The sequence below is a fragment of the Notamacropus eugenii genome, chromosome 4, assembly GCF_028372415.1.
Source record: "Notamacropus eugenii isolate mMacEug1 chromosome 4, mMacEug1.pri_v2, whole genome shotgun sequence".
NCBI lineage: Eukaryota > Metazoa > Chordata > Mammalia > Diprotodontia > Macropodidae > Notamacropus > Notamacropus eugenii.
The window spans coordinates 89,916,716-89,942,328 of record NC_092875.1 but is presented as its reverse complement, the minus strand read 5'-3'; the positions used below and the strand labels follow the sequence as shown (position 1 = coordinate 89,942,328).

Sequence of the window (25,613 nt, the reverse complement as noted above, 5' to 3'; positions counted from 1 at the left end):
ATGACATGAATGATGTTTTAAGAGAGATCAGCCAAACACATAGCAAAACCTTAATGGATGAAAAATTCCTATTGTCCATGACACAAAGTCGGTCAGTTCACTGAGTTAGTACATTAGTACATATATTTGGGACCTGAACTGTAGATGAACAATAAAACAAGCCTAAAATTGAATAGAGCAAAGACAGTGGGCTAAAAGGCATTTGGGAAACTCCAAAGTGCTTTTAATAATGCTAAACAATTTCCTACTGCATTATATAGAACTCAAATGTTCTATTAGCAATGATACATGGCTATCAATCTTAGAACACTTCATCTTCCAAAGAATCAAAATGTTAGATGACATTAAGGTTAATAGAAAGAAGCAAGGTAGGTTGGAAGCAGGCTACAACTTAATTCTAGTGAAAAGCTATGTGCAAGAAGTGGTGTAAGAGGTAAAATGCAGAAAGGAATGATTAGAAAAAGATGCGGGTTGTTCACGTGTTGAGAGCTGGAGAAAAAACGGGCAGTATGAGCAATACACATGCATTGTAAATGTAAAATGTAAAAAGACCTGCAGGATGGCCTCTCAGCACACTGAGCAAGATCTCTTGGAGGACCTGTGGGAGAACATGGGCTAGTGCCACGCACAAGGAGAAGGAATGGATGGTTATGATTTACAACAATGGAAGGAATGCCCACATGGATGAAATCTCAGATCCAAGGACATGCTGAAGCAGCCCACAAAAACGGGGAGGTGTGGGACATTATGGAAGCAACAATGGATGTGGCATGAGAGAATCTGCATTAGAGTTCTGGCACTGCCACTTACTGACTACATGACTTAGTAGCCTGAGCCTCAGTTTCCTCAACTGTAAAATGGGGATAATAATACTTGTACTACCTACATCTCATGGTGTTATAGGAAAAGAACTTCATAACCTCTAAAGTGCTATAATAGCATATCACTTATATAGCAAAATATTACTTATGTGCTAAGTAATACTATTACCTTTTGACCGCAATGAAAGTGATTCTCAGACTCACCTCTGTAGGTATTTCCAGAGAGCATCCATTCCTTAGGCACCTGTATATCCAAGACCCATGCTTCTTTCCCTTGCTCCAGTTGGCAGATGATTTCAGGTTTAGAGACAGGAAATCCTGATCATTGGGAAGAAAATGAAATATGGTTATTTGTGTTAGAAAAACAGAACTTCCTTAGTACTATGTCACAGGTCTTAGTTTGCATGAGAGATCAAAAAGGGCATAGATAATAGGATAGAAGGATCAAAGAAAATGGGAAAAGATACATTTAAGGAATTAAATGAAAAAAATAAATAAAAAACCCATGCAAATTAAGAAAATAGGTGCACTTAAGAAATTATAGGGCAAAATAAGATGAAACTAAACTGTTTGGAAATAACCAGAGAAAATATAAAGCATTAATAAAATGAATCCGAGATCAGAAAGGCAGAAAACACAATAATCCATAGATCTGTGACCTCACCAGTGTGGATATTCCCTCCAACAATGCAGTTCACAACCCCTCCATTCCTGACCATCCTTTATGGGTCTCCAACTTTTGTGCCCACAAATCAGTTATAGGTGACTGTGGGGGCAAGAGGAGCCTTTCTTACATTTTCTTGACATTGCTTCTATATCAATAAAGCATAAAGGTTATCCATCAGATATTTGTTATTCTCAGTACAGGATCAGTCCTTTTTTCCAGTCATACTCAGATATCAGTATGACATTTTTATATATATTTGTCCTTGTTTATACTATATGTCCTGAATATGTTGTTTCCCCTGTTTATATAAGTTATATAAGTTTCTTGAGGGCTGAGACTGTTTCACTTTTGTCTTTGTATCCTGTGTACTTAAGTAAAATGTGTGGTACTTAATAGGTGCAAAATAAATTCTTGTTGACTAATTCAGACTTTCTTTATATTTCTTTTCCTTTGTAATCCCCTGTTTGTTATATGTTATTGCCTATTCAAATCCACAGCAGGCCTTTCCACTGCCCTTTGGGCAAGGTGCAGTAGAAACAGACAAATAAGCTCAGAAAATATTTCAAGTGAAAAAACATTGAAAAGTAATTTAGAGAAAAGTGAAAGATTTGTAAGAAAGAAAAAGTGACAATCTCAAAATTATTAAGGTTGTAAAAAAATATTAAAGAATCTGATCAGTATCTTTCAGAAAACTGAACAATTAAAGTTCCCAGGAATATTTTAAAATAAATGATGTACTAAAGGCAGAAAGAATTTGCAGAATCTCATCCAATAGCATACTTGAAAAGTCAACTCACCCCACTCACATATTATTAAACATCAAAATTATGATTAAGATTAAACCTTTAAAGCAGCTGGGAGGAAAGATATTACTTATCAAAGAGCACCCATTTGAATCTCAAATTATTATAAAAGAATAAGAAATTATAGAAGCAGTTGGAATATAACGTATACTATTAATAAAGTGTTTATTATAATGCTTTTAGAAATAAGGGCCTCAATCCAAGAATCAATTTCCTAGCAAAGTTAAAAACTCTTTTGGAAAACAAAAAATGATAAAGCAGCAATCATCAAAACCACTTGGTACTAGGTAAGAAATACAGGAAGTAGATCAATGGAATAGGTTAGGTATACAAGACACAGTAGTCAATGACTATAGCATTCTACTTTGATAAACCCAAGGGCCCAAGCTTCTGGGAGAAGAACTCACTATCTGACAAAAACTGCTGAGAAAACTGTGAAATAGTGTGGCAGAAACTGGGCAAAGAACAAAATAAAGTCCAAAATAAAGGGGTACACGATTTAGATCTAAACGCTGATACTATAAAAAGACTAGGGGAGCAAGGAATAGTTTATTTGTCAGATTTATGGAGAATGGAGAAATTTATGACCAAACAAGAGATAGAGAACGTTATGAAATGTAAAATTTGATACCTTTGATTACATCAAATTGAAAAGCTTTGCATAAACAAAGTCAATGCCACTAAGATTAGGCAGGAAGTAGAAAACTGGGAAAGAATTTTTATAACTAATGTCTGTGATAGAGGCCTCATTTCTAAAACATATAGAGAACTGAGACAAATTTACAAGAATACAAATCATTCCCAACTGATAAATGGTCAAAGGATATGAACAGGTAATTTTCAGAGGAAGAAATTAAAGCTATTTATAGTCATATGAAAAAATGCTCTAAGTCATTACTGATTAAAGAGATGCAAATCAAAACAACTCTGAGGTACCCCATCACACCTATCAGATTGGTTAATATGACAAAACAAGAAAACGATAAATGATGAAAGAGATATGGGTGAGTTGGAACACTAATTCATTGTTGGTGGAGCTGTCAGCTGATCCAAGCATTCTGGAGAGCAATTTGGAGCTATGCCCAAAGGGCTATGAAAACGTGCATAAACCTTTGACCAGCAATATTGCTTCTAGGGCTGTATCCCAAAGAGATTATAAAAATAGGAAAAGGACCTATATGCACAAAAATATTTATAGCAGCTCTTTCTGTGGTGGCCAAGAACTGGAAATCAAGGGGATGCCCATCAACTGGAGAATGGCTGAACAAGTTGTAGTATATGAAAGTAATGAAATACTATTGTGCTATAAGGAGGGCTTCAGCAAAACCTGGAAACTCTTGTATGAACTGATGCTGAGTAAAGTGAGCAGAACCAGGAGAACATTATACACAGTAACGGTCACAGTTTGCAAGGACTGTTTTTGACAGACTTAGGCCTTCACAGCAATGCAAGGACCAAAAACATTTTCAAAGGATTCATTATGTAAAATGCCATCCACATCCAGAGAAAGAACTATGTAGTTGGAAGGCAGAATGGAACCCATTATCTTCTCTTTTGTTATGTTTTGTTTTTCTCATGGTTTCTCCCATCCATTCTAATTCTTCTATAAAACATGACTAATGTGAAAATGTGTTTAATAGGAATGTATATGCAGAATCCATATAAGATTGACTGCCATCTTGGGGAGGGAGGGAGAGAAAATTTGGAACTTATGGAAGTAATTGTTGAAAACTGAAAACAAATAGATTAATAAATTTGGAGGAAAAAATTTCAAAAAAGAAAAAAAATGGTCATTTAAAAATAAGATGATTTTGAACAATTCCTTGAGTAGAAGTCCAGCCTTGCAACAACTTTTAGAGGAGCAATGGGAAAATAAAAGGAATAAACAAGAAGTCTTTGGGAAAACAAGGAAAAATAAACTCATGTTTTTAAAAAGGAAAAACTTTAAAAGCATACCTTGGAAAATATCTTATATTGTTTTACGTAACAGCAACAGTAAGAGGAAACATGGCAGACTGACAGGTCAGGAGGACTTGTCTTTGACACTAGTTATCTGATTGTGGACAAGTCTCTTGGCCTCTGGGCCTCAAATCAGAAAGCATTCAGAGAAATATACAATGTGGAAAGGTACCAATGATAATGAAAAACTATTAATATTAAATATATACCAACATCATAGCAACTAAATACTTAAAGGAAAAATTAACTGCAAATAGAATTAGAAAAAGAAAAATGGAAAATTTCAACATCCTACTAGTGGAATATGATAAATAAATAAATAAATAAATAAGAAATGTCACAGATTTGAGTAGTCTTGGAAAATCTAAGTGAGAATGGAGAAAATAGGAAATGTACTTTTTTTCATATGCATATGGAACATTCATAAAAATCAAGCATGTTCCAATACAAATAAATTTTGAAAGGGAGAAAATATAAACACCAAATTAACAGGCTGCAGTACAAATAATAATAAACAAGAAAATATCAAAATATGAATATTTAAATGGACACTGGAGGGAATTGTTGAATAAAGCTTGGGTCAAAGAGCATATTACAGAGATACTCAAAATTTAAAATAATGAAAATATAAATTTATCATCTAAAATTTTAAGAGTTGCAGCTAAAATAGTTCTCAGAAGCAAATTTGCATACTTGAACAAAAGAGAAAAAGAAAAAATGGTTGTTTGCAGTTTAAAAAATTAGACAAATCAATATAGTCCAAGCAAACACCAAACCAAAACTCTTCAGAATTAAAGGAGAAAATAATGAAATATAAAGCAAGAGAACAAATTACTAGTAAGTAAAACAAAGAACCTTTTTAAAAGACCAATAAAATTGATAAACAATATTGATAAAAGCAAATAAAAATGAAAAAGAGGAATATACAATTATCAAAACTGAAAATGGGAGTACACAACAATGGAGATAATGTACATGTGATAATTTTGAAGGATTACAAAAGAAATTATTTCTTACCCAGGGAGACTAGGATCCAATAATTCTCCAGCATCACATCTCTATAGAGCTGCCTCTGTGCAGGGTCCAGAAGTCCCCACTCCTCCTGTGTGAGATACACAGCCACATCCTCAAAGGACACCAACTCCTGAAACAATACAATGCATTTCTGCTACCTCAGGGACCACCTCAATATGTAATTTGAGGAGATCAAGGAATTTTGGGATATGGTTCATACCTAAAGGAATATAGACACAGCCTGGTCTCCAAGAACAAGTAGAGCCATAAAATACATTCAGTGACTGAATAAGACATCTGAAGTTCAAGTTTTCATCACTTATGTTATCAAATTGCTACCACTATAGTTCAGGTCCTTATCACCACCCACCTTAACTTTGTCACAGTCTGCTAACTGGCCTCCCATGTTTCCCCTCCAATACATCCTTCCCCCAGCTGCTATACTTATCTTCCTAATACTAAGATCTTTGTCACTCCTCTGTTCAAAAATATTTATCAGTAGAATAAAATGCCAAGCAGTTAGCAAAATACTTACTGATCTTCTACACTCTAGCTTCCAACAACCTCTACTCTACTTCACAATATTCAACTCCATGTACTCTATGTTCCAACCAACTGGAATCTTAGCTCTTCCCCAATTCCATCTTATACTCACCAAATGTATAGTGAGGAGATCTTAAACATTATTGAGTCCAACCATCTCTCTTTAGATAGGGAAACTATGCTCCAGAAAAATGAAGTGACTTCTTGTCCAAGTTCACATCGCTACTCTAAATGTCAAAAGATACATGGACCTAGGTCTTCTAATTCAAGGTTCAGAGATCCTCCAGATACGCCAGTGCCTCAAGGAGCTTACAACAATTTGTGCAAAGTTAACAAAATTCAAGGTAACATTTGAGAAGAGAAAAAGTGCCAACAAATGGGAGTATCAGGAAATGATTTCCACAGTGGCTGGCACCTGACTTCAGCCTTGAAGGAAGCTAAGGATTCATAGGGGAGAGGGAAACTGAGAGGGGAAGTTTCATTCAAGTTGAATGCTAAAAAGGGTGGGGGTGAGGGAGGATTTGTATAGCTTCTACTATAATCTGATCAGTTTTTTTAAATCACATAAATTCTAAAATTAAAAAATTCAGTAATGAAATGCCCACACACAAATTTCATCACTCAGAACACTGTGGGTACAAGTGTGGGTGGCAGAAATAGTTAAGAATTGTAGTTGTATTTGTGTATGGTACCTATTTCAGAGTTTTGATGGGTACATGACTTGGTTAACATGGGTATCCCTTCATCTAAGCAGAAGGCAGCCCATTCCTGCATTCTCATGCTGTGGGATTCTTGTGTATGCCAGCATAAGTCTTACATTGGGAAATCTAATTTAGTGAGTCAGAGGTCTTCCTTTTTTTTATTTTTAAAAAAACCAGTTCAGGGCTGAGATTCCCCACGAGTTATTCCTTGCTTTTGCTGCATGATCCCAGTTATACACACCCTTGATATTCTCTATAAAAAACAGAGTATTCACAATCAAAAAAGAGGAAGAGCTGACTGGACTGCACTTCAGAAACTATGCCATTCTACGGAGAGATAGTTGTCCCCATCTTTTTCAACAGGAACATTCTTGAGGAGAAGTGACATGATTGTACATCATGGTGTACCCAAAGGGTAATGAAGAGATAAATGGTAGATATAAGCTGCCTGCATTGAATTATTAATGATAACTAAAGTGAACTGAACTGTCAACGGCATTGTAGGATTCTGATTAGTATGAAAAAAGTGGTCTAAGTCTGATTAGTGGATAAGGGGGCTGCCTGTGTTGTGAGAGCAGGATAGTCCCGGGATTGAGCCGATAGCCACAACATGTTACAAGGCCTAGAGGAAGGCTTCAGGTGGGTGGGGTGGACTTTCTATCATGGATTTATAGGAGGTAGGACAGGATACATGGAATGGTAGAATGTGGTTGGCCCCTACCTGCATCACTGGTAAGGGCTCACCCAGATGTAATCACTGATACATTTATCTAGTGTGAACATCATGCAGGAATTACTCTATGTCAACTTGCCCTAATTTAGATGCATCTTTCTCAACCGTGTGTGCCTTCAGGTTCTCCATTAAAACTATAAACTTCTTAAGAAAAATGGGAGGATGGGGCAAAGGATAGGAAATCATCAAAGTACTAAGTTGGTTTTAGAATTATATATTTAAGTGTCACTTTTAGTATTTACTGAGGAAGGGGGGAAAACTGAATGTCCTGTTTAAGAATGAGAGAATAGATAAATATGAATAATGGTTTATACTTATATATGATAATTTATATACTATCATATCTGAACCCCTATACTAATAAGCAGCATTACAGTAAAAAGAAGTAACAGAACATGAAGTCAAGTTCTAGCCTAGTTACACTACTTCCAACATGTGGGTGTCACACCTTCCCAATGTCTCATCTAACTTCTCTGAGCCCCAGCTTCGTCATCTGTAAATGGGTAATAATAACACTGGTACTACCTTGATCTCAGCAGGTTTTGGTAAGGAAAGCACTCAGTAAAAGTGTTACACCCTCCATACATATAAACTAGTGACCTGCTCTACAAAGCAGGGAAGCTGGATTCAAACCAGTCTCAAAGAATGTTCCTTCCACTTTGCTGTCTCTGTTTAGTCTATCCAACTAACTAGGAACCAAACTGCAAAGGAAGATAGGAAAGAGACAAGCACAGAAATATATTTATATCTTTTATCATCTTTCTCTCCTTAAGGCTGAACAAATCCTTGTACACCAGCCTGCACAAAGAGCATCCAAATTGCTGAAAAATCTTAGCGGGAAACAATTGTTTTTCAAAAAAATAAACTCAGAAAATGAGGCCACTACTAAGGTTAGTTTTCAGATTTCTAAAGAAATTGCTGCTGCTGGGAAATCTTTTACTAAAGGTGACTTCATTAAAAAGTGTTTGCTGATTGCTGTTTCTGGATTATGTTCTGATAATAAGAGTTCTTGAAAAACCATTTAATCATTAATGATACCTTTACTTGGAAAGTGAGCCGCTAAAAACTGATCTGTGGCCCAAAAAAGTTTAGCCTGTTTTAATTTTGATCCCTACCTACTGCCAAGTTGTGCAGGTCTGTTGTATACTTCTGATAAATCTCTGCTGAACTGGCAAATTACAGTCAACAGTATTGCAGGGCAGGGACCACTACTAACTTCCCCTTCTCTCACTCTCCGGGTATCTGCGTGAGCTCAAGGCTTCCCTTCAGTCTGGTGTGCAACTCAGCTAGCTAGTTTAGGATATTCATGCCTCATTCTATCCCCTGGGCCATCTAGGAGACTCAAACCAAAATATGCTTAACCACTAAGGTGAAGGTGCTTTCTGTTTAATACTCCTAAATCCTTGACTTTCCCAGCATCCTTTGCAATTCAATTTAGCAAAACTGATTAAGCCCTACAAGCTGAGTGAAGCAGCTAATCCAAAAGCATCACAAGGAACCAATGGCAAAACTTCCCTCAGAACTCCTGCTCCTGCTTTTGTATAAATATCAGCTTGGGGCTTATCCCTGTTTTGGTGACCTGAGAGGCAGAGTCTACTGTTGTTCGGTCATTTTCATCTGTGTCTGACTCTTTGTGACCCTATTTGGGGTTTTCTTGGCAAAGATACTGGAGTGGTTTGTCATTTCCTTCTTCAGCTCATATTACAGATGAGGAAACTGAGGCAAATAAGGTTAAATGACTTGCCCAGGGTCACACAGCTAGTAAGTGGCTGAGGCTGGATTTGAACTCGGGAAGATGAGTCTTCCTGACTCCAGACCTGGCATTGTATCCACTGTGCCATTTAGCTGCCCATTTGTCTACACTACACAGAAAAAGTCTGTCACGTCACTTTATCCATATTAACTAGTTTACAGTTTGGAAAAATACTGGGTAAGACAAAATCTTCCAAACAGGTTATTTTAGAATCCACAGAAGGAATGCACTGAGCAGGTACCAATACAGGATGTATTTTTGGGTGAATCTATATTGACAACAAGATCAAACGGTTGAATTTTCATTGATTAAAGTCAACATTCTGACAGGGAAAAAGGAAGAATGCTAGAATTACTACTTGCAAGTAATGGCAATGAGTTAAAATAAAATCAAAGGGGTAAACTCTGGAAAAGAGTTTAAAATATCCATACTTGCATAGGGCATGACTATATTTCTGGAAAACGCTAGGAACTAAACAAAAAAAAAATTACAAAAATGAGTTCAGCAAAGAATAAGGTATAAAATAAATCCACAAAAATGACTTACCTTCTTACATACTACAAGATCTAGAAATAAAAATAATAGAACAGATTTACATAGTGTTTTGAGACATTTACAAGGCAATTTCCTCACAACCCTGTAAAGAAGATAATAAAAGTATTATCTCCATTCTACAGATAAGGAAACTGAGGCTCAGAGAGGTGAAGTGATTACTCCAAGGAAACCCTGCTAGTAAGTAGTAGATCTAGGACTCCAGTTCAAATCTCCTGACTCTCATGTCCATCATTTCTCTTACTTCTCTACACGGCCTCTTTAAGATATAGTACTTACAATGGGATACAACTTTCAGATTCCATAAAATGCATGCCAGGGGAAAAAAGATCAGGTGCAGTTGTCAGGCTTCTATTCTCTCACAAAATGAGAGACCACTGCTTCTATTCCTTTCTAATTACTCAGGGTTTGATGTAACTCCTTTCATCCAGGTTTTTGTTTAAGAGGACATAAGGAACACTGAATTATCACAGTAGAAGCATTTTCAGTAATCTGAAAAATATGGTAAATGGGAATTTTGTCAGGACATTGGAAACAAGAAAATAACTTTGACTTATAAAAAAAGAGATTGTGAACACAGGGAACCAATGCTGGCAACTAGTGCTAAGGGCTAGTCCTGCCACACATCCTAAAAACCATTTCAATTTTGATATTAACATGGTTGGCAAAACAGGAGACTATCTTAATTTTAATAAAATGGCTAAGAAATACTCCCATGATCTTCTTGGGAAAAGATGTAGCAATATGGTCTGGAGAACATACTTATAAGTGGGTTTATAATTCATCAACCAAAAAAGTATGATTTCTGAACCGTGAACATCAACTTTCTATGTAATGTTCAATGAGAAAAAAGGGATCCATTATTCTAATGCGTTTATTAACAAAGGTGAATACAGTGATTACTACTACTTGGGCTTTACCTTGTCATATATATATTTTAATATTAGGCTATTTAAAATAAAACCAACCCCCAAAATGGAACTACATAGCTAAATTGTACTCAGAATATGATGAGCTCCAACTCCTGGCTGTCTTCTGCTCTCCTATGTCCAACAGCCCCATTTTCCCTTATGATGCAGATATTAGGTAGCTAACCTTAAGAGCTTAACAATTAAATTCAATTTTGGTTTCAAACTGGGTCTACTGTAGTCATTTAAGAAAGATGGCCAGAGGTGGAGGGTTTCAACAGTGAAAGACGGAAGACCTGAGTTCAAGTACTACTAGCTGGCTATCACTCAGAAGTAATGTTATCGTGGGCAAATCACCTAACCTCTGTGATGCTTGGTTTCCCCATCATCAAGATAGGATATTTGCAATATCTATTGCATTAGGGCTATTGTGAAAAATGTTTTGCAAATCACTATACGAACATAAGCTATTATGATGAGGGTCTAGGGTTATAGTGGGTTTCTGGCAATAGGGTAATAAAATAGTTAAAGAATTGAGCAAGTGAAATGAGCCCAGCTACAAGGGTTGAAGTACCATGTTGATGGGGAGTAGAACCTTCTGATGATGAAGTCCAAGGGTTGTTCCAGGTGAAGAGAAGTTGATGGCAGATGAAGCAGGTGTTGACTCCTGAGCTACCTCCTAGGTCCCTCTCACCCTGAGGCTTCCTTTCTCTGGGCATAGATGGGTCCTAGAGATAATTAAAGGTATAGGAAATTGAGAACAGGGTTAAAAAAAAAAAAAGGAACTGTATTCAGCCAAAACCTCACAGCACAGATTTATTCTGCTGGAATAAAAACTCTCTGGGCTTCAGTTTCCTCACCTACAAAACAAGGAAAATGGTCTCAAAAGCCTCTCCCAGTCCTAAAGTTACTATCCTATGATCTCATCTCACATAGAGACTACTGTAGTTCAGGCCCTCACCTTTCACCTGCACTAACACATGTCTTCCCCCTTATCCAATCCACCTTCCACATAGCTGTGGAGTTAAGAAACTAAGACACAGGCATGAAAATGTCATAATCCTGACCAAGAATCTTCACTGACTTCCTATTGCCTTTAGAGCCAAACTCCAGCCAGGCACCCCACCACCTGGGAACTACTTTTGCAGAGCAATTTTCAAGTCTTCCCATACGCTGATTTCCAGTAGCATTCCTTCGCATCTGCTGGCTGTCTCTCATGGTTAGGATGCATTTCACCCTCTCCTCCATTACCCAGACTTCCTACCTACCTTCAGGGCCAGTTCTAAAAACACTGCCTCTTTATCCCTATGGCTGTTAGTTGGAATAAGTAAGTGGTGCAGCGGGCAGAGGGCAGAGGGCAGAAACTGCAGAGTCAGGAAGACCTAAGTTCCAATCCAGCCTCAAACACTTACTAGCTGTGTGACCCTGGGGGAGTCACTTAACCTGCCTGCCTCAGTTTCCTCACGTGTAAAATGGCGATCCTAAGAGCGCCTACCTCCGAGGGTTGTTGTGACGATTAAGGGACATAATACTTGTAGCGCCTGGTACATAGCAAGCGCTACACAGATGTTAGGTGATCGCGGTGGTGGTGATGGTGGTGGTGGTGGTGGCGGCACCCAGGAATTCTCGTGTTGGTCCTTATCCCGTTCCCTCGGTGCACTCCCGAGCCCTAGCCCCAACTTTTCTAGAGAAAGGCTGAAAACTCCCTGGGGGTGGATAGCGGCTTCTTTTGACACCTAGCGCAGCAGACGGGCTGTGAGCTCTCAGGCGGGGCTGGCTGGCCAACGCAAGACAAAGGAACGAGGCCGAATCGCAGCCCAGGGAAATCGCAGACGGGTTCTCCTTGGGTAGGCTCGGCCACGAGATCCGGACCGGCCAGTTTCCAACTGGCAGTCCCTCAGTCTGGGCCTGGACGAGCGCACACCCACCCACCAACGCCGGATCTCACAGGGCCTGACCAGGACCGAGCCTTGGCCGGATCGCTCGCAGTACCGGGGCACAACACCCAGGGCCCCGCCACCCGCGGTCCCCAACCCCACCTCCACGGACACCCGAGCCCCAGGGTCGCGGCGCTCCCGGCACAAGGCCAGTCCTGCCCTTTCAGCTCCCACCCGGGAGGCCGCCATCCCCTCCAGGAAGCCTCCCCGGGCCTCTCATCGCCTCAGTCCTCACGCACCCCGCGAGGAGTCTCTAACAGGAGCCCCGAGCGCACCTCGGCCGCCTGCCTCACGGCCCAGGAAGGCCGGGGGTGGTTCCGGCGAGGCAGGAGTGGGGCTCGGACCCTGGGCTGCGCCGGCCCAAGTGCGCGAATGAGGGCAGCTCCCTTCCCTTCTACCCTCCAATGCCCCCGCCACAAGCAGGAGGACCCCACCGACTGCAAACCCAGATCCCCCGCTCCCCCTCCATTTGTATCAGCTCACCTGGCTTGCCGCTATGTTGGCAAGGGACCAGAAGCGTCCAGCCCCGGCCGCCTTCACTTTCCCATTTCCTGGACGCTCTAGGAATTGGAGTCTCTGTAGTCGCTCTGTGGGGCTGAGCAGGCAGAAGAGCTCCTGACACTCCCACCCCCTACCCCCAATCCTCTCCAAATTCTGGGAGGTGAAAGTCAGGGGAGGGGGAAATAACGGAGAAAAGGGCTGGTTGTTGTCCTTCTCAAAGAGGACCAAAATGACATCACCATGATAAAGTCAAGTTTCAATGTGGCTGATCAGACCAATACAGGTTGGGCACAGATAGTCTGTGTGAACATTTAGGGTGACTACTCTAAATTTGTGCATCCTATCTTTACTTTGTGCTGTCTCAATTATGCTTTGCTCATAGAGTACAGCACCTTTTCTGATGTGGGCATGCCATGCTGAGTGGTCCTGTGCCAGCGTCTCCCCTGTCACACAATCAAATCCAAAGTTGTTGAGAGAGACCTTGAAAGTCTCCTTGCATGGCTTCTTCTGGCCACCAAGCAATAGCCTGCCCCATGTGAGTTCTCCATAAAATAGTTTTTTTGGCAAGCCTTTGCATTCGAACAAAGTGGTCAGCCCATCAAAGTTGCACTCTCTGAAGCATAGTTTGAATACTTGGCAGTTTAGTTTGACCAGTGTCTGGTACGTTATCTTGCCAGGTGATCCTCAGAATCTTCCTAAGACAGTTTAAATGGAAGCGATTCAGTTTCCTGGCATGGCGCTGGTAGACAGTCCATGTTTCACAGGTGTACAACAATGAGGTCAGCACAATGGCTCTGTAGACCTTCAGTTTGGTAGTCAGTCTAATACCTCTTCTCTCCCATACTTTTCTTCCAAGCCTCCCAAACACTGAGCCACTTCTGGCAATGTGTGTATCAACCTCATTGTCAATGTGTACATCCCTGGAAAGTACACTACCAAGGTAAGTGAACTTATCCACAGCATTCAAAACTTCTCTATTTGTTGTAACCCATGGTTCCATGTATGAATGGTACAGTGGTGGCTGATGGAGCACATGTGTTTTCTTGGTGTTGATTATTAGGCCAAAAGTAGCACAAGCAGAAGAGAATTAATCCATACTTTGTTGCATCTCAGCTTCAGAGACTGCATTGAGTGCACAATCATCTGCAAACAGAAAATCATGCACCAACACCCTCCACTTTGGTCTTGGCTTCTAGCTTTTTCAAATTGAAGAATTTACCAATAGATACAGTAGCTGACCTTGATATCATGTTCATCCTCATTGAAAGCATTTAACAACATGGCTGAAAACATCATGCTAAAAAGCATGGGAGCAAGCACACAGCCTGTTTCACTCCATTGGTGACTGGGAAGCACAAGAGCATTGTTCACTATCCAGAACCCCGGCAAACATGCCATCGTGAAATTGACATAGAGTTCTGATAAACTGCTCTGGGCAACCAAATTTTGACATAATTTTCCATAAGCCCTCATGACTAACAGTGTCAAAGGCTTTGGTCACATCTACAAATGTTCTGCACAGACCTCTGTTCTGCTCCTGGCATTTCTTCTGGAATTGTTGGGCAGCAAACACCATATCTACTGCTCCCTGGCCCTTGTTGAAGCCACACTGGCTCTCAGGTAGATGACCATCTATTATGGAGGACTAGCAAGAATCTTGCCAGTAATGACTAAGAAAGAGACCCCTCTGTGATTGTCACAGGACAATCTATTTCTTTTACCTTTATAGAGATGAACAATGGAGGCATCCTTGAACTCCTGGGGGATAACATCCTTTTGCCATATCACCTGGAAAATTTCAGTCAGCTTTTGTATGAGCAATGGTCCCCCTAACCTTGTACATCTCAGCTGGAATAAAATCAGTACCAGGTGCTTTGCCACATAAAAGGAGCGTAATGGCCCTCAAAACCTCTTCTTCAGTTGGAAGTTCATCTGGGGACGTCCATCGACTTCAAGCTTAGGTAAACGATCAATGGCCTCAGCACTGATTGATGATAGTCTGTTGAGAGCACTATGGAAGTGTTCAGCCCATCTCTCTAGGATCATGTCCTTATCACTAATCAATGTGGCTCCATCAGCACTGAGTAGTTGTGATGCACTATAGGTTTTTGTTACAATCAGCATAAAACTGAATTTCATCTACCTTCTTCCTGAGCCAGGAATCCTGCATCTCTCTAAGCTTTGCTTGTCCTGTACTTTTGATGGAATTAAATGCTGCCTTCTTAGAGATGGATGAACTATCCTGCTGATAAATCCCATGGAGTTCTCATTTTTCATTTAGTAGTTTTTGAATTTCCCCATCATTTTTCATCTAACCAGTCTTGGTGTTTGCAAGTGTCCTGACTCTGATGAGCAAATTGCTGTACACCAGATCTCTGAAAGTTACCCATTCCTTTTCTGCTCCACTGTTGCCAATTGTGTGTTGGCTCAACTTTCCCTTCAATTTAGCAACAAACTGTTTACACTCAGAGAAGAGCTCTAATTTGTTGACATTGATTCTTCTGGTAGTCATTTTGCCTTGAGGGTGGCACTTTTGATGAATGCGAATATTTAGCTTGGAAAGGATAAGTCTATGATCAGTCTGGCACTCTGCACCACACACGTCAGTCTCACATCTTGTCTGTCTCTTCTCCTTACAATCTCATAGGAACAGGTAGACACCAAAGGTGGAAAGCAGCCCTGAAAAGGGCTCGACAGCCATCACACCAAAGGTACTGGTCCTCCCTGAACATACTCTAAACGCCATAGAGAAAAGGGTTACAGAGAACAGGAAGATTCATTCTGCTTGCTGTCCCCACCCTTGTCTCTGGTATCTGCTAGGTCTCTTTCCTAACTTAATCCAGTGTTTTTCTTCCTGCCCACCCCAACCTGTTTTGTGGAAAGGGAACTGAGGGGGAGAGGAGAAGAGGGAGAGATTTCCACACCCTCACCTCAATTACTGTTATGTAAGCAGTGCATGAGCATAACGGGGTTTTAAATGTACAGACAAAATGGTCTGGGGTCCAGAGTACTGAAGCAGCTGATGGGGCTGGGGCAGCTGAGCTGTGCGCCACTCTAGACTCAAGAACGCTTGCCAGGGCTAGGACCTTTATGGCAGGAGACAGGAGGGAGCTGAGACAAAGTGTCACGTTTCTCTTCCCCGGACTGTACCAGCAGGAGATAACATTTCCAACCAATAAAAGAGAAACTCAGAGGATGAACGCACAAATACAAAGAGAGCCACCCAAGGAGGAATGCAGCTTCTGGGAGCATAACCCCTGAATTGGATGGCTGGTAATGGATTGAAGAAAGAACTACAGACCTGGCCCTGCCATGTGTGGAGTCTGCCTTGTTGCAATCCATGTGGATGCACAGGAATCCTGCTTCCTAAAAAGCTAAACAAAGGACACTTGCCTTTGACTTCAGAGCATGCACGGCTATCCTATAACTTTCCCATCAGTCACTATATGAGCTTGGAGAACTGTGTTAAAAGACACTAATAAAACTTAATTTTTTTTCCTATCTGCTAGACACAGGTGCAAAGATAACTCTGAATGCTGGAGGGCTGGTGAGGGAGGTGCCATTTTCCTAAGTGGGCTGACTGGTGAGCTCACTGCCTCTTAGCTGAACCTTTGCTGTAATGGGGACCCAAGAAGCTTCTATTTTCATTTTCTTTCCTTTGGTACATGATCTTTAACTAGAAGTTAAGAGCTTGCCCTAGGTATCTGTGAGACCTTCCTTTGCCATGGACTTCTAGGTGCTTGTGGGAGAGTCTGCCCTAGACTTTTGCAGGAGGGAATGTTTTACACCAACTCTCTTCATTATACCACTTTAGTAAATGCCCTTTGCAAAAAGACTAATGATGTCTACTGACTGATTAAAATGGAACATAGACCAGTGGTAGCTCATGAGTGACATTATTAGAAACCCCAGCTACTCCGAGGGTTACTAATATACATATATACACACATATAAACAGATGTTAGTGTGTATGTATATATATATACATATATATATGTATACACACATATACATATACGTGATACATGTAACTTCTTGGTTGTATGACAAACATGATGAAGACTTAGACATTTTCTCTGCTTCGCGTGACCTCTCAAACCTCTCCAAAATAGAAATTATGCACCAAAGATAAATCAACAGGTGTCTCCAAGGTCTAGGACAAATGGAACCCCAAAATAGTTCCAAAAATCCCGAAAACTATTAATGAACACACATCTTAGTTTAAGTAGCATTACCTCTCCCACTGTCCACTATGCTACCAGCAGTGAGGCTCTACTAGCCAAACTGACCCATAGGCTTGCAAGAAAATCCAACCCCAGACCCTGCTCCTCCCTCCCTTCTTCGAGTTCTATGGGGCACTTAACTCTAGGATGTAATTGGCTAGGTTCTCAGTGACCAGTGCCCTGGCAGCATTCTATGTTGCAAAAGATCTCTAAAGGTGAGCTGAGGAACAGAAGAAAAGGATTAGGTGCCTGGGCTTGAAACAAAGTTCAACTTAATAAAACCCACCCCAAAGTCAAGCCTCAGAGATCCAAACTCCCAACCACAGAAGTCACCCCCAGCTGCAATGGCACCAGTGTGGCAGTGCTCTGCAGGACATTGGTGGGGGTTGGAGTGGGGTGGATGAATAGGAGACTGTGCAGTACTCAACTAAGCTTGAAAGAGTCTAGCATCCTTCTGAAGTCAATTCTGTGTCCCCAAAAGTCACTTGGGGCAGAGATCTGGGCTGATACATTTCCAGCATGGGAGGAGGTTTGAAATGCTTTGTGATTCAGTTTCCAGGAAAACCATCATCAGAGGGGAGGGAATAAAAAAAAAAAATAAGCACAGGGGAAAATAAAGGGGGAAAAAAACTGCTGAAATTATCAAAGATCCTAGGAAGAAGAAAACTGAGAGACCTTGAACGTAAGCAGAGAAAAAACATTAATAACAGAAACAAATATGGCCTCCGAATCTAGTAAACAAATTCAGGCACCTATGAAGAAATACTGTAAAACAAAGGAAAATGACCCAATACTTTATGAGACAGAGACCCAATGGAATATGAAGAGACAAGAGAATCACAACTGTGTAGTAGGGGAAAATTGGGAAAGGAAATGAGAACAATGTAAGAATTTTATGAAGAGAATATCTTGGTAAAAGAGGCACAAAAAATACTGAAGAAAATAACTCCTTAAAAATCAGAATTGGTCAAATGGTAGGAGACAATCAGAATAATAGTTCAATAAAAGCCCAGCTGAAGTTAGATAACATGAATTGGTGACCAGTTCAGTCCTCACAGTTCTGTTGCTTCCTTCAGAAATATCAAGGAGCATGTAAGAGTTGAGCAGTCAGTCAATATATTTAAGTATCTACCATGTGCCAAGCACTATGCTAAGCTCTGAGGCTACAAAAAGTGGCTAAAGCCCTCGCCCCTCACAATCTCAGAAATTCACAATGGAGGAAACAATAACCATCTATGCAAGATGAATAGAAAAAACTTAAGAGAGTGAAGGCACTAGAGTTCAGATAGGTTGAGAAAGGCTTCCTATATAAGATGGGATTTTAGTTGGCACTTGAGGTAAGCTAGGAAGGTAGGGGTGGAGATGAGGAAGGTGAGCATTTCAGGAACAGGGGGCAGCCAGAGAAAATGCCTAGAGCTGAGATATGGAGTGTCTTGTTTCTGAAATAGCCAGGAGACCAGTATCACCGGATCAAAGAGTATATGGTGGAGAGTAAAGTGTAAAGAAACTAAAAAGGTAAGAGAAAGCTAAGCCAAAAAGGGCTTTGAATGCCAAACAAAGCATTTAACTGTACTTGGTCCTGGAGACAATAGGCTCCATGGGGGAAGAGTGTGTGGCATGAATGGGGTGTGTGCTTTTGGAAAATCACTTCGGTGGCTGAATGGAGAATGGAATAGAGTGGGGAGAAACTTGAGACAGGCATATCTACCAGGAAGTTATTTGCCATAATCCAGGTATGAGGTGATAAGGACCTGGGCATGTGTGGTATCAGTGTCAAAGAGAAGGGAACATAGTCAAAAGATGGAAAGGTGAAATTGACAGGCCTTGAAAACAGTTTGGAAATGGCGGAGCGGGGCAAGAGATAAAGAAGAGCTGATGATGACACCTAGGTTGCAAGCCTGAGGGGAACTAAGAGGATAGTATTGCTGTCAATAATAATAGGGAAGTTAGGAGGGGAGGAGGATTTAGGGTAAAGATAATGAGTTCAGTTTTGGATATTTTGAGTTTAAGATGCCTACTGGACATCCAGTTCAAGATGTTTGAAAGACAAATGGTGATATGAGGCTGGAGTTCAATAGAGAGGTTAAGACAACACAGGTAGATTTGAGAATGAACATGTTTGTCCTTCATTGCTGAAGAAGACCATGCCATCACAGAAATGATGACATGACTTGCACTTGACTTTTGTTTTTGAGTGAGACAAGGCCGTACAGGTCACCAGCCTCACTTCTCCTCCAGAGCCATCTGAATCCAGTAACCAAATATTCATCAAGATGACTGAAGAAGACCCAGAATGAGGCTATTGGGGTTAAGTGACTTGCCCAAGGTCACACAACTAGTGAGTGTCAAGTGTCTGAGGTGAGATTTGAACTCAGGTCCTCCTGACTCCTGTACTAGTGCTCTATCCACTACACCACCTAGCTGCCCAGATTTGAGAATCGTCAGCTAGGGATGATAGTTAAATCCATGACAGCTGATGAGATCACCAAGTAAAGAATACAGAAAGAGAAAAGAAAAGGCCCAGGACAGATGTGGGACACCCAAGGTTAGTGGGCATAACCTGGATGAGAATCCAGCAAAGAAGATTGTGAAAGAGTAGTCTGATAGGACTAAAGAGGAGAACTAGAAAGAATGGTGTCCAGAAAACATATGGAGAAGAGAGTTTCAAGAACAGGGTGATTAACAGTGGAGAGTGCAATATGGAATCCATCAGGGACAGTGTCAAAGGTAATAGAATGATTGAGAACAAAAAAAGGCCACTGCGGGGCAGAGCCAAGACAGCAGAATAGAAACAATGGCCCAGCTGAATTTTTCCAACATTCCCCTCCAAACAACTTTAAAATGAAGGATCAAACTGAATTTTGGAGTGGGAGAGCCAGCACAAGGTCAAGGTGAGACATTTCTGGCTTAAAACAACTTAGGAAGTCAGAAGTGTCTGTGACACTGGGATGGGAGACAGCTTGGAGCACATGCAGCGAAAGAACCAGCAACAGCAGCACAGGCAGCTTTGGTGGCTCTCAGTCCAGAGATGGTAAGAAGGTCAGACAAGTCATCAGAGATTACAGGGGGTTCTGTGCTGACTGGCAACTGTGCTGCCCATACACAGTTCTAGGTCACAGTTTTAGGGTAGTCAGCCAGAAGGAAATAGGAGTCTTGGTCACAGTTCCAAGGGAGAGAGCAGTGCTAGTAGTGCTTGCAGCTACAGGGAAAGAGAAGACCTGGTCACAATTTCAGGGCCATCAGGAGTGCTAGTGCTTGCAGCTGTAGAGGAGCAGGGGTCCTTCCAGGGTGAAGATGAAAGCACAGAACAAAGAACAGTGACCACACTTCTCCCTGGATCATACCAGATTGGAACCATGAAAAATTTGCACTCTCAGAACTACCTCTGCAAACAGCAACATAAAAAGCCCGAAGCTTGGGATAGTGTCTTCGCATCCCCAGGTGAGCAGAACCTAAATTTAATACAAATTTCAAAGTCAGGGAAAAAAATGAGCAAACAACAACAAACTTGACAATAAAAAGCTATTATGGTGAAAGGGAAGCCAAGACACAAACTCTAAAGATGACAGCAACATTTTGAAAATAACTATAAGCAAAGCTTCACAGAAAAATGCTAATTGAACTCAAGCCCAACAAGAATACCTGGAATACTTAAAGAAAGAGCTAAGAGTGGGGAAAGAAATGAGAGTGATGCAAGAAAATTGTTAAAAGAGAATTAATAGCTTGGTAAAAAGAGGCACAAACAATATTGAAGAAAATAATATCTTAAAAAACAGAATTGGCCTAATGCTAAAAGAGACACAAAAATTCACACTGAAAAAAAGAACTCCTTAAAAAGAAGAATTGGCCAAATGAAAAAAGAGGTATAAATTCTCACTGAAGAAAATAACTCCTTTTAAAAATTAAAATTGGACAAATGGAAGCTAATGACTCCATGAGACAGGAATAAACAATAAAATGAAGTCAAAAGAATGAAAAAAATAGAAGACAATGTGAAACATCTCATTGGAAAAACAATTGTCCTGGAAAGTAGATCAGGGTGAAATAATTTAAGAATTATTAGACTTCCTGAAAGCTATGAAAAAAGAGCCTAGCCATCATACTTTAAGAAATTATAAGAAGCGGAGGAAGACAGCAGAGTAAAGGGAGAGACTTGCCTGAGCTCTCCTCCAAATCCCTCCAAACACCTTTTAAAAATGACTCTGAATAAATTCTAGAGTAGCAGAACCCCCAAAGGTGGAATGAAACAAACTTCCAGGCCAGGACAATTTGGAAGGTCAGCAGGAAAGGTCTGTTGCACCAGGGTGAGAAAAGTTGCACAGTCTAGCACAGGCCACACCATCACAGCCACAACTCCAGCAAATCAGGCACAGGCTTTGGGAACTACTGAATCAGCAGTGGCAGCAGCCCACAGATGGTAAGGAGGTCAAACAACTGGTAAAAAATATAGATTACAAGGGTCTTTTTGCTACCACTGAGGCAAGACTCTGTTGTTTTGTCCATACTCAGATCCAAGCCATAGTCCTGGGTGGCAGTCTCGAGGTGAGGAAGGCCACTAGCACAGAAGAGCTTGTGGCAGCAGTGCAGGGAGGGACCTTCCTCACAGTTCCAGGGGCAGAAAAGAGTGCTCACAGACCAGAGCACAGGCTAGGAAAGGAGTAAACACTTCTCCTTAAATCATACAGCCTGGAAGAACTGAAAACTTACAGGTTTCTAGAAATATCTCTAAAAGCAGCTGCACAAAATCCTGAAACTTGGGACAGTAAGCCCTCCACTCTGGAAGCAGAGCCTTACTTTAACAGAGTTAAAAATCAGCTGATATGCTGGAGAAATGAACAAGCAACAGAAAAAATTCTTGACAATTGAAAGTTACTATGGTGACAAGGAAGATCAAAACACAGTCACACACAATAACAAAGTCAAAGTTCCTACATCTACCTTCCACAACAGGGAAATATGAGAAGCGGACAAGAAGAAGGGGGAGGGCAGCAATGATAAAAGGAAGGGTGAATTAAAAAAAGCAGTGGCCAGAAGCAAAACAGACTTTTCAGGAAGTACAGGATGGCTGGAAGAGGACCAAAATGACATATTATGTTGGAGTCAGTGTACAGTGTGTCCAGCTGTGGCTGATCAGACCAATATGAGCTCAGAATGCTCTACACAGGTTGGGCAAAATAGTCCAGATGAACAACATTTGGAGTGGAGATGTCTCTAAATTTGCCCATCTCACATTTCTTTGGAGCTACTACAATTCTGCTTTGCTTATAGAGCACAGCCCCTTCTTTGATATGAGCATACCATGCTATGTGGTCCTTTATCAATGTTGCCCATGTCTCCCAATTGGTTACAAAGTTCTTCAGAGAAAACTTGAGTGTTCTTGTATCACTTCTGCTAATCACCCTGTGAGTGCTTGCCTTGTTGAGTTCTCTGTAAAATACTCTTCTAGGTAAATGTATATTTGGCATTTGAACAACATGGCCAGTTCATCAGAGTTGTGCTCCTGTAATAGAGTACAAGTTGAATGCTTATCTTGTCAAGTGGCCTCCAGAATCTTCCTAAAATTCCCATTCAAATGGAAGCAATTCAGTTGCTTGGTGTAGCTCTGGTAGAAGGTCAGCTACCACTGTTGGTAATCTATTTCACTTGAAAAGGCTACAAGCCAAGACTAAAGTCGAGGGACAGCTGGTGCATGATTTTTTCTGTTCGTAGATGATTGTGCACTCAATACAGTTTCTGAAGCTTAGAAGCAACAAAGTATGGAACAATTCTCTGTTGCTTGTGCAAAATTTGGCCTAACAACACCAAGAAAACACTGGTTCTGTACCAGCCTGCACCACATCATCCATGTATGGAACCATCGGTTACAGTAAATGGAAGAAATTTTGAATACTGTGAATAAGTTCACTTACCTTGGTTGTGTACTTTCCAGGGATGTACACATAGATGATTAGGTGGACAAACACACTGCAGAGCTAGCTCAGTATTTGGGAGACTCCAAAGGAAAGCATGGAAGAGAATAGACATTAGGCTGACTACCAATCTGAAAATCTATCTACAGAGCCATTGTGCTGACCTCTTCATTGTAGGTACAGTATAAAAAGAGAGAGAAAAGGACAAAGAGAAGAAAATAGGATGGAGGGAAATACAAGTAATCATAACTATGAATGTGATGAGCTCACCTACAAAATGGAAATGGATAGCAGAATGGATTAGAAACTAGAATCCAACAATAGTTGTTTACAAAAGACACATTTGAAACAGAAAAACATATACACAGTTAAAGTAAGAGGCTGACAGAATCTACAACGCTTTAGCTGAAGGAAAAAAGTCAGGGCAGCAATCATGATCTTAGACAAAGCAGAAGCAAAAATAGGCCTCATTAAAAAGAGATAATCACAGAAACTACATTTGCTAAAAGGTACCATAGATAATGAAATAAATATAAAAACATTTACAGCAAGTTTTCTCTGATAAAGGCCTCATTTCTCAAATATATAGAGAATTGAGTCAAGTTTATAAAAATAAAAGCCATATCCCAATTGACAAATGGTCAAAGGATATGAATAGGCAGTATTCAGAAGAAATAAAAGCTATTTAAAGTCATAAGAACATCGTTCTAAATCACTATTGATAGAAACGCAAATTAAGACAACTCTCTGGTACCACCTCACACCTATGAAAAATGACAAATGCTAGAGGGGATGAGTGAAAATAGATACACTAATGAACTGTTGTTAGAGCTGTGAACTGGTCTAACCATTCTGGAGAAAAGTCTGGAACTATGCCTAAAGGGCTATAAAATTGTACATAACCTTTGACCCAGCAATACACCAAGGAGATCAAAGGAAAAGAAACTATATGCACAAAAATATCTATAGTAGTTCTTTTTGTAGTGACAAAGAATTGGAAACTGAGGGGATGCTTATTAATTGGGAAATGGTTTAACAAGTTGTAGCATGTGATTGTGGTAAGATACTACTGTACTATGAGAAATGATGAAGGGGATGATTTCAGAAAAAAGCCCTCTATGAACTGATGCAAAGTAAAATGAGCAGAACCAGGAGATCATTGTTAATGATAACTGTGAAAAACTTAACTATTCAGATAAATACAATGATCCACAACAACTCCAAAGGATTCATGATGAAAAAAATGCTAGCCCCTTCCAGAGAGAGAACTAATGAGCTATGCATACAAACTGAAATACAATTTTCTTACTTTATTTTTCTTGGTTTGTTTGGGGTTTTTTGCAACATGGCTAATATGGAAATATGCATTGCATGATTTCATATATACAATTCATATAATTTTGCTTGCCTTCATAGTGGATGGGAGAGGGGTGGGAAAGGAAAAATTTAGAACTCAAAATTTTTTAAAAACACAGTAAAAATAAATCATATATGTGTGTGTGTGTGTGTGTGTGTGTGTGTGTGTGTGTGTGTGTGTGTGTGTGGAGAGAGACAGAGAGGGAAAAAGAGAGAGGGTGGGGGGAAAGGCCACTGGATCTGGCTTCTAAGAGGTCATCATTAACTTTTGGGGGAGCAGTTTCAGTGGAATGATGAAGTTAGAAGCTAGATTGTAAGGGGTTAAGAAATAAGTGAGAGGATAGAAAGTGAAGGCACCTATTGTACATGGCCTTTTCAAGGAGTTTAATCATAAAGGACGGAAGAGATAAAGGATGACAGAGATGAGGAATGGTCAAGTGAGGGTGTTTCTGAGGATGTGGGAGACATATTTACAGGCAGTAGGGAGGAAGCTAGTAAACAGAGACTGAAGGTAAGTGATATAGTACAGATGACAGAGGAGAGGCAGTCTAGTGGACAAGATGGAAAGGACTGAGATTGCTTGTACAGATGGAGGAGTGGACCTTCGTAAGGAGTAAAGCTAAGCTATATCTTTGTATCAGGGATGAAGGAGGAGATAGTGGCAGAAGGCATCTGAGGTATAGCGGAGAGTTCACAGCAAATGGCCTCAATTTTTACCTCAAACAAGTGAAGGGAAAATATTAATTATTAAAATTATTATTAAAATAATAACCATTAATAAATTAATTTGTTTGTTGATAAAATTTATTAACTAGTAAAATTATAATTATCAAAATAATAATACTAAGTTTGTCAAAAAGGAATAAGAACACTGATAGATGTTCTCAGATCACATGATAAACAAGTTAAAAACCTACAGAAATACATTTGGAACAGACATCACTTCACTAAGCAATAGAAAAGGCTGACAAAAGGCACATCTTGCTAGATATTTCAATGGGTTTAGCTCCCAATGAAACCTATGAAATGGTGAAGATCCAAGAGTACATTCTATGGGTGACACTTGCATGAACACAACCAACAATACATCTACAATTCTTTGCTAAAAAAAAAAAAAAATGGCTATCTTTAGACTGATTTGCTGAAAGGAAGGATTTATGGTGTCAATTCAGGATCAGGTCATCAGAAATTTTAGATAGGTCATCATCCTCATGGAGATCAGATGTAATGCAA

The 25,613-nt window shown here is 40.2% G+C and overlaps 1 protein-coding gene across 4 annotated transcripts in view; it reads right to left on the bottom strand.

The window, feature by feature from the left end:
• The window catches only part of LOC140500349 (uncharacterized), a 43,516-nt gene that overhangs the window by 13,667 nt on the left and 4,236 nt on the right, over positions 1 to 25,613 (bottom strand). Inside the window, exons 1-5 of one of the 4 annotated variants that reach the window (XM_072602854.1) lie at positions 12,875 to 14,361; positions 11,029 to 11,182; positions 9,826 to 10,038; positions 5,268 to 5,394; positions 1,026 to 1,139 (exon numbers count right to left, since the gene is read on the bottom strand). In XM_072602854.1, coding sequence (XP_072458955.1) covers positions 1,026 to 1,139; positions 5,268 to 5,301 — 148 coding nt within the window. In that variant the 5' untranslated portion in view covers positions 5,302 to 5,394; positions 9,826 to 10,038; positions 11,029 to 11,182; positions 12,875 to 14,361. Of the gene's footprint in view, positions 1 to 1,025; positions 1,140 to 5,267; positions 5,395 to 9,825; positions 10,039 to 11,028; positions 11,183 to 11,949; positions 12,790 to 12,874; positions 14,363 to 25,613 lie in introns of those variants that run through there. The other 3 variants (XM_072602851.1, XM_072602853.1, XM_072602852.1) reach the window with 3 other exon arrangements.